This window comes from Labrus mixtus, chromosome 3 (genome assembly GCF_963584025.1).
Source record: "Labrus mixtus chromosome 3, fLabMix1.1, whole genome shotgun sequence".
Lineage (NCBI taxonomy): Eukaryota > Metazoa > Chordata > Actinopteri > Labriformes > Labridae > Labrus > Labrus mixtus.
This window is the reverse complement of record NC_083614.1, coordinates 25,689,208-25,698,107: the sequence shown is the minus strand read 5'-3', so window position 1 is coordinate 25,698,107 and position 8,900 is coordinate 25,689,208. Positions and strand designations below refer to the sequence as shown.

Here is an 8,900-nt window from a genome sequence, read left to right as displayed (position 1 = left end):
GGGAAACACACAGGAACACTAAAGATATAATACACAAGGGGTAAAAACTACAACATAAAATCAGGAAATACTGAAGACACACAGAGAACTCAAGAATGTAACAATACACACTAGAACAGAGAGAAACACGAGGATAAGAAATTACTAAATAAAACTGGAGACACTAAAGACTAAACTAGGAAACACACCAGGGAAAACAAGCAGCACCAGGGAAAGAATGAGAAAAACTAAAACAAGTTAATCTAAACTCTGATCGTACAAAAACTAAACCCAACCAAATGATGACACTTTGTTGTTGTTTGAGTCCGAAATGTGAAGTTGACCTTAAAACTCTGATAAAGTCCATCGATGAATGACTGACTTACGATAAGATAATAAATAAAAGTTACAGTGTCTGAAAAGGAGTAGGAAAAAGTCAAAATTACATATCCCTACCCCATCTCACTTTTCTTCTATTATATTATTCCAACAAATGCTCACAATTATTTACAATGTATCTCCAGTTCCTTTTTCACCTAAAATAAAAAAAATAACAGTCCTATATCCACCCAGTGTTACAACATGTAAAGGAATACCCCTAAAAGCTTTTCCTCTTTTATATAGGCCTGTCAGAAATATATTTTTTTGTAAATTTTGATAGAGGACACAAGACCATTGAGATCAGTCATTTGCTCAGATTCAAGTTCATCCCTTATCACCTCCTACAGTCAGTCAGACCGGACATTTAAATAGAAATAATACGAACATCTACAGAGCTCAAATGATGGGTCTTACAGTTATGTTTTTGAGTACCTGTACATAAAGGCATCAAAGGAAATTAACTGGCAGACAATGTGGCTAAGGAGGCCAGGAAAAATACTCAAGTTGACTTCAACATCAATCAGGATCAGGACGATGGTTTTAAATAATCCAAAGGAGGGTTGGTGAAATGATGAGTATCAACGATGACATCTAGACCAAGATTTGGACATACTGGATTAAAGGACATACTGGATTAAATAGCACATTATTTATAGTAGGAAAACATAATACAGGCAGATTTGAATACTGTGGACAAGAAACAGTAACATGTTATTCTACACACTGTCAGAAGTTTCAGGTATAGGCCTATGAAAACAGCTGATTAGCCTCAGCAGAATAATGGAACGACTGGATATCATGTATTTTGTTAAGGTAATATGATTTTATTTCAGTTGCCACGTGATTGAGAATCTGAATCCCACAACAACACACTCTAATTTGACTGGTTTCCATGATAAAATCAATTTATAGCTGCTCTGTGGTAACCATGGACACCATCAAGAGTTGCAAGAGTGCAGTAGGATAGAATGTTTGGGTTGCCTGGCAACAGTCTAGAGGAGCTAAGATAAGATAAGATAAGATATACTTTATTCATCACAGCAGGGAAATTTAGGTGTTCCAGCAGCCAGCATACATACAAACACACAACACAACACATATATACATACATATCCCACCCATACCAAAAAAAACATGAGCCCACAATACAGTTTGATATATGATATATGCAACTCAGGCTAAAGTTTAAAAGTTTAAATGTCTTCGTTATAAAGTGCAATTGCAGTAGGTAAAAAAGTATTTTTAAATCTGTTGAGTTGATGGAGTTAAAAAATAATTTGTTGTTTTATTTTTTTTACCTTTTTCCCAATATTTTCTGCTTGAATAAATGTTGTTTTAAAGCAACATCAAGCGAGAGGGACTGATGTCGTACTGAATACCAGAACTGCTGTAATTCGCCCAACCCACAGAAGTAGTACACACTCCATACCAGTAGGTGGCGGAAATTCACCGATTCGTTGCTTGCCGACCGCCAAGAACCTCACAACAGAAGAAGAAGAAGAAGACGAAGAAGAAGAAGGTTCGATATCAACAAGAGCAGGAGGCATGTAGCTGACAGGGTCGACTTTTTTACCTCAAAAAGTTTGGCTGTACGCAAATGTCAACCACGTATGTGTCACTTAAACAAGCGCTCTTGTTCGTTTTCAAGCCACAGACGGGTTGCACGTAATGCTATGTAGCTCGTTGTGCTGACTAGCTGGCTTACTAACAGCAAGGTAAGGCTGTAAATTCAATTAAGGAATGTGTATATTTGTATAGTGCTTTCATACTCGTGTTATAATTCACCTACAGTAAACACCAGACTGTCTTTACGCGCTAAATGTTGCGGTCTTTGTTTTTGTATCTGTCATATGATTTAAGATAAGGCTGCTTTCTCAGGGTGTTTGTAAAATGTGACAGGATGGCCGATGACCCACAGAGAAACTTCCGCTCGGCCTATTATGAGAAAGTGGGTTTCAGGGGAGTAGAGGAGAAGAAATCACTGGAAATACTGCTGAAGGACAATCCCCTCGGTAGGTAACAGCTCACATTTACCTGGATTAAACGAACATTGTGATGAGATGATGATGAGATTCAGCTTTATTGTCATTACACATATACAAGTACAGAGGAACGAAATGAGGTTTGGCATCTCACCAGAAGTGCAAGAATCTGTGCTATGTACAAGTAATTACAGAATTTACAGATATAGACTAAAAAAAAAAAAATGAATTATTGGGTATATATGGCTGGATGGGATGCTATAAATATAAATAAATGCTGTAAATATAAGTATATTCTTCAGATTATAATATACAGATTAAGGTGCAGTGAGCATGTTATACTAGATTACAGATAATATACAGACATATTGTACAGGTCGATAACTTATTGAGGTGATATGAACAAACTATAATACAGGTGGATGAAAGATGTGTGTGTATGACCAGGAGGAGTGGTGGGGGGGATGATGGGTGTGAGGTGATGTGCAGGGGAAGGGGGGGTCAGCAGCGGGGGGCGGAGTTCGGGAGGGAGACAGAGTTCAGAGTTCAGTAGAGAGACAGCTCTGGGGAAAAAGCTGTTCCTCAGTCTGCTGGTTCTGGTCCGGAGGCTTCTGAAGGGTTCTTCGCCTACCGGAGGGCAGGAGGGCAAACAGTCTGTGGGCAGGGTGGGAGGAGTCTTTAAGGATGCTGTGAGCTCGCCGCAGACGGATCAGACGGAGCAGCGATGGAGCACATGCTGTCACTGTGTTGGGACATCAGGATGGATTTTGATGAATGTCAGGGTGCGTTTCTGTCTTGTTTTTAGATGTTTCCACTCTTCTTACAGATCTAGAAAAGCTGAGCACCTTCAGTCAGAGGTTCCCCCTCCCCTCCATGTACAGGATCCATGTGTGGAAGGTATTGTTGGGTAAGTAAGAACAGGGCTGCTACTAATAGTTGATGTAAAAACAGAATCAAATGACCACTGATACATTGGGATGTGGTGTGCACAGGCCAAACAAGTCCATTGTCCATGCAAAAGGTCTGCAAGCAACAAAGAAAATCATGTCTCATGTTGCCTGTCTTGCGCTGGTGAAACACACAAACAACTCGCCTGTCCCCCCCGCAGGTATCCTCCCTCCCCACAGTGACTCTCATGCTCTGGTTGGAGGCTACAGGAAGGAGCAGTACCAGGACATCCTGGAGGCTCTGGAGGTGATGAGGTACATCAACTCCTCCACACCATCCACCCACATCTACCTTCGCATGTTCCAGCTGGAGAGCCAGATTCTTCCGCGGTGCTCCGAGACCTCTGCCCCGGTAAGATGAAGTACAACCAGAGTAATGTGTCGTATAAAAGAACAGAAAAAACATTGCAGTGATTGATGTTTGTTAGAAGTTCAAGGCCTTGCAGAAGAATATATACATAATCCAATATGACAGTTGTTAGAGCCACTATCTGAAAATACAAGTTTATTTGTTAAGCATTTAAATTGTGTTGCTCATCATTTTTGACGAGTGTTAGACTTGAATAGATACAGCAAATATGTATGTTTCCTGTGTCTAAAAGACTGAATAACATCGTGTAGAGGTAAGTTGCATAGAGAGAGATGCACTAGGTTACCCTTTTTTTACGTCGCCTGTCATTTGCATCACACTTACTGCTAAGTTACTCTGCCTCCTGCTCGTCAGTGGTGAACTTTCTGAAGGAATGCCACTGCAGCAGTTGTGTTTAAGATGATAAGATGAGGGTCGTATGCAGGGTCTTCTGGACCAAATGTTAGCAGAGGTGGAGAGACTTTAAGTCAGCTACACAATCAAGTTAATACACTGTGAGGAGTTAAAGGTGTCCGTAAATTTGATCTGACTTTTGACTGCCTGCAGGGATCTCCTTTCTTGTTTAACAATTTTACTGTTTGAATTCTATCTTTTGCATTCAAAGCATGAATATCAAATGGCATAGCTGATTTTGTATTTTTGCAATTTTTTTTTATTGATCGAGCAAATAGGTAACCAATACTCTTAACTACTTCTTCTTTTAGGTCCCTCATACTTTAACTTCCCTTCACCTCCTGTTTTCCTTTGTGCTGTTGTCTGATCAAATGTATCAGGATGAGGAGAACGAGGACTTCCTCTCCGTCAGTCGAGCCATGGAGGAGATCGTAGACGATCCTGTCGACTGCTATTGGCTAATCAAATGTTTTGTGAATCAGTTTCACACCAAGTTTGGTGACTCAATACCTCACCTGGTGAGTGATACACCATCTTACAGCGAAGAAGCAAACCTGTTTCAATAGACTGAGATTATCTTGGTGTATTACCGTGTCAGAAAGTACAACTCTATATGGTGTTAAACAACTATTACCAATAATAATTATTCAATTCAGAAGCTCTCTGACAAATTCCTCACGATGCAGTTTTTTTATCTGCATGCGTAAAGGTGAAATAAGACGTTTTGTTTCCTCCTGTTCGGTCCCTGTGCAGCCAAAGAGTCTGGAGCATTATCTGAGTCAGGAGGAACCTCGACTGCTGAACCACCTGAAGAACAGCGGAGCACTCGCTCAGCTGCCGTACAGCCTCTGGTTCAGACGCTGCTTTGCCGGCTGCCTGCCTGAATCCAGCCTGCAGAGGTCAGTAAACCAATTATCATGACGTCACATGCACGTTAACCCCACACAAAGCAAAGATTCAGACCATCTTTTCTCGTCAGCAACCTTTTTATTGATACTTCTTCAGACATCCACCACCATGATGATATTTAAGCTTCTCTGAAAGATCTTCAAAACACGTTTCTGCTTCAGTCTTCACACCGTGATCGAGCTACAATTTATGTTGTTTGACACTATCACTAAGTTTACACATTTGTGTTATATGAAAGGGTTAATCTGGTAATTTTAAGGTCTTAATGATTAACGGGTTAAACAAAGATTTGGGATTGTTGGGGTAGATCACCTCAGCCATCAGGGCTAAACAGGCTGTATAAGCTACAGAGGTCGTAGCCCGATCAAAGTACATCCACTACAAGTTGTTGTTTCTTTTTTTTTTGTCAGTCTCAGATTGTGATTCTTTGCGTCTGGCAACATGACAGAAAGGAGATACTGGTACCTTTTGAAGATAAAAAGTAAGATGCTTTAGTTGAACTAGAACGTCACTCTCAAGTCTCTGGAGTGGTGGTTTTATTCGCAGGAGGAATGTAGCAGGAACTCTTGACTTTGCTAATGCCCTTAGCTTTACCAAAAATAAAGATAATTTTCCTGCACCGCTGTGATTCACTGCACAGGAGAAAATATCAGATGCTGGATAGATTTGTGAAGCCTTCAGGAGTAATGAGAGGTTACATCATTCCCAATCCTCTGGTATACAAATGAAAACCAACAGTCTTCATACTGCTCAGTAATCTAAGCTCTGATTGTTTCCAGGGTGTGGGACAAGGTGATCAGCGGCTCCTGCAAGATCCTGGTGTTTGTCTCTCTGGAGATCCTGCTCAGCTACAAGATCATCTTGATGGGCATCAACCGGCCGGAAGGCATCGTCAAGTTTCTGTGCAATGTGAGTGAAAGACCGAGTCAGCACTCTTACTAATGATTGTCCACAGAATAGAAATACAATGCCAGATTTTCCCTTTCCCCAGATACCGCAGGAAAACACAGACGCCATCGTGACGAAAGCAATCGACTTGTGGCACAAATATTGCGGCACTCCGATGCACGCCGTGTAGACGCATGGAGCTCCTCGGAGATTTTCCAGGACTTGCTCCCAACTGCACTGAGACACTAACAGACTGTGACGTTTGGGGCGATGTTTTTTTTCTGCATGAATGAACAGAAAACTCATCACGGGCTCCTTTTAGTAAGCGTGAGAAGTTGGGAGCTACTTTTCATACTGACAGGACAATTCCCAGCGTTCCACCAAAGAAGAGAAACTATGTGTGGAAGAGCCTCGAGTGCATGAATGAACACTGAAAACAAAGAAGCCGATGAATGTGAATGCAGCCCGTTTGATAAACTTATTTTTTTTTTAATAAGTTTCTTTCTTTAAGAAACTGCATACATCATAGAAGACTCACAATAAATTAATACTCACATGCAGTTTTTTCTGCTTTACAAAAAAAAAACATCTGAAAAGTCACACTTCCTTTCTTTATGTACAACTTTTAGAATTCTGAGAATCTCTCAAAACATTTCAATCGACAAGAGGCAGTGATGTGACAGACTCTTGTACACACATACACGACTCTCACTCTCACACACACACACACACACACACAGATAACAGATAAACCAGTTCTCCCAGTATAATGATCACCTCTTCCATTTCATGAACCTGTAAACAATAAAAACATGAAAAGTACAATGGCTGAGTTCTCAGGTTTTTGTACCAACAACATTTGTAATAAAAATGTGATAGAAAAAAAGTTTGTCGTCGAGTTCAGCAACATTGAACTCTGTCCTCAGATAAAATATTCTGTTATCAAACGACATGACTGAATGATGTGATTTTTAAATCCCTGTAAACAATACTGCAGGCACAGTGACGCAGCGGGTTACTGAACTCTCTGGGATGCATTCAGGATCCAAACTTCCACAGCAAGTTAAGTTGCTTTGGTTTACCAAACGGAGATCTAAAGTGGGAAAGTGTTGCAAGCTCTGGAATGCAGCAGCAAAGCAGGTGGAGAAAAAAAAAAGTGAAATCTGAAATTATTGCTGTTGATTGATGTGTTTGTGACGGGGGATGTTGACTTTTTCTGTAACTGGCCGGCAGAAATGAATTTGAGTTCGTAGACGTTTTGGCTTGAGATTCAGCGGCCTACAACAGCAGTCATCTGTTGGAATATTTAGATCCTTCTGGTGAGTTAAGACATTGGCTGCTTTCGAAACCGCCTACTGAATACTACTCCCCCTGTACAGTTTGTGCCAGTGATGACAGTAAACTAATCAGACCTATTTTGCTTTTTGTACCAGGCTGTAAAGATATTAATTTATGCTGTAAAAACAGTTTTTTTTGCCTGTTGTGTGTATGTGACTTCTGGTGTTCCTGGAGTTAGCCTCAAGTTGACTCTCGAGGAACTGCAGGATTTTACACTTATGCATCGGCTGCATACTACATTCAACAGTAGTTTGTGGTATTACTGCCAGTGGATGGTTATTCTGCAGTATGCCAGGCCTTGGAATGAGGAAGTAAACAACAGCCCAGCTGATGGCAAACGCTACTACGGTGTAGCATCAAGTCATCGTCTGAAAAAAATAAACCTCGCAGCGATTAATTTAGATTTTTATGATTTTGAGAGTCAAAAAAGAGAATTAGTGGTATCTTTGTGTGGTTTGGCCTGACTGTGATTATTTCCTCTGTTAAGCATGGACGTTGCTGTCTGTCATTTCTATCTCTGACCTGATGCCTTGCATTGTGGGAAACGGTACGTGAGGGAGACTGGTGTGATGCATACTTTGTTCGCATATGGTACTTTGCATTTTGGCCAAATCAGTATGTACTTCTAGTGTAGTAGGGGGTTTTGAAAACAGCCACAGAGAATGTCGTCTGTGACAACACAAGCAAACCTCTCAAAGAAAAGAGTCCAGTAAAAAAAAGTGTGTGAGAACATGATTAAAGGCAACTAAACAATCCATTTGTACAAAATTAAAAAATTAAAAAAAAGTCCCATCTTCACCTTCACACCCTCAACATTGGCACAGATTCTGTTTGATGTGAGTGCTGCAAAGTAAACAAATCGCCTTCTTCATAAAAAAAAACAGAAAAGCCTTTGAATATCAAGAAGTCTTTAAAATCTCCTCTGAAGGGAGACACCAGGTGAGAGTTTGAATCCATCTGCACTTCTAAAAGACTTTGTTCCGGTTTCCTGTGAAGATGGCAGCACACAGGTTGCGTTCATTTTCCAGTTTGTCGTGTTGAAGTCGACACCGGAGAGGCGAGCAGTCAGCACGAGGGCAGCAGGTAGCGATCTGGGACTCGGTGTAGGAGGAGAAAGCGCGGCCGTGGTCGGAACTGAACCATTTTATGGCCGGTGAAACCTGCAGGGAGACACGACATGAAGTCAAGGAGAAAGTGAGCGCCTTCTAAGAGACGGCTGTGGTCTCTTATTTCAGTCCACAGAGAAATATCTAAGTGGGTGCCAGTGTTTGTATCTCACCTGGTCAGATGCCGACTCGACTCGTGCACCTCCATCTCTGTGCTTTTAAACTCGTTCAGCTCCTTCCTGATGGCAGCCTGAACACACAAACAAAACCTGATCATGTACACAGTAAACCTACTGAGGACTACTGTTAAACGGAGAATAATGAGAGATCATCTGACCTTATCAGCAGCTGTTAGTCGCGTCCACGGCTTGTCTGCTCGCCTATCGTAGTCCTGAGCCTCGGCCACCTCCACGTAGTCGCTGAAGCGGATCAGGATCTTCGCCTCCCTCAACTCCTCCACGGTCGGCCTCTGGCTGAGCTGGAGAACACAAATAAACAAAACGGGGGTCATTCAAGTCTTTACCCTGCTACATCTCTGTGCCGAAATTGGCCATCTCCACTCCATCAATTTTTAATTCATACCTAGTAAGATTTTTAAGAGATACAA

At 41.3% G+C, this 8,900-nt stretch overlaps 2 protein-coding genes across 3 annotated transcripts in view; one reads left to right on the top strand and one right to left on the bottom strand.

Moving 5' to 3' along the window:
• The first annotated feature begins 1,868 nt into the window (after positions 1-1,868).
• tbc1d7 (TBC1 domain family, member 7) lies at positions 1,869-6,801 on the top strand. The gene is made up of 7 exons (XM_061034229.1): positions 1,869-2,372; positions 3,169-3,249; positions 3,451-3,641; positions 4,433-4,570; positions 4,806-4,951; positions 5,741-5,870; positions 5,953-6,801. The coding sequence occupies exons 1-7, from the start codon at positions 2,261-2,263 to the stop codon at positions 6,037-6,039; spliced, it is 885 nt and encodes a 294-aa protein (XP_060890212.1). The 5' UTR covers positions 1,869-2,260; the 3' UTR covers positions 6,040-6,801.
• Positions 6,427-8,900, bottom strand: part of phactr1 (phosphatase and actin regulator 1) — a 37,014-nt gene continuing 34,540 nt past the window's right edge. For both annotated transcript variants that reach the window (XM_061034228.1, XM_061034227.1), the window contains exons 11-13: positions 8,631-8,771; positions 8,467-8,543; positions 6,427-8,347 (exon numbers count right to left, since the gene is read on the bottom strand). In XM_061034228.1, coding sequence (XP_060890211.1) covers positions 8,332-8,347; positions 8,467-8,543; positions 8,631-8,771 — 234 coding nt within the window. In that variant the 3' untranslated portion in view covers positions 6,427-8,331. The remainder of the gene's footprint in view (positions 8,348-8,466; positions 8,544-8,630; positions 8,772-8,900) is intronic.

Bases quoted from the DNA above. Each gene is read 5' to 3' on its own strand.
- tbc1d7 (XM_061034229.1), top strand. From the start codon at position 2,261: ATGGCCGATGACCCACAGAGAAACTTCCGCTCGGCCTATTATGAGAAA. The intron at 4,571-4,805 runs GTGAGTGATACA...GTCCCTGTGCAG, and splicing joins GTGACTCAATACCTCACCTG to CCAAAGAGTCTGGAGCATTA. The intron at 4,952-5,740 runs GTCAGTAAACCA...GATTGTTTCCAG, and splicing joins CCTGAATCCAGCCTGCAGAG to GGTGTGGGACAAGGTGATCA.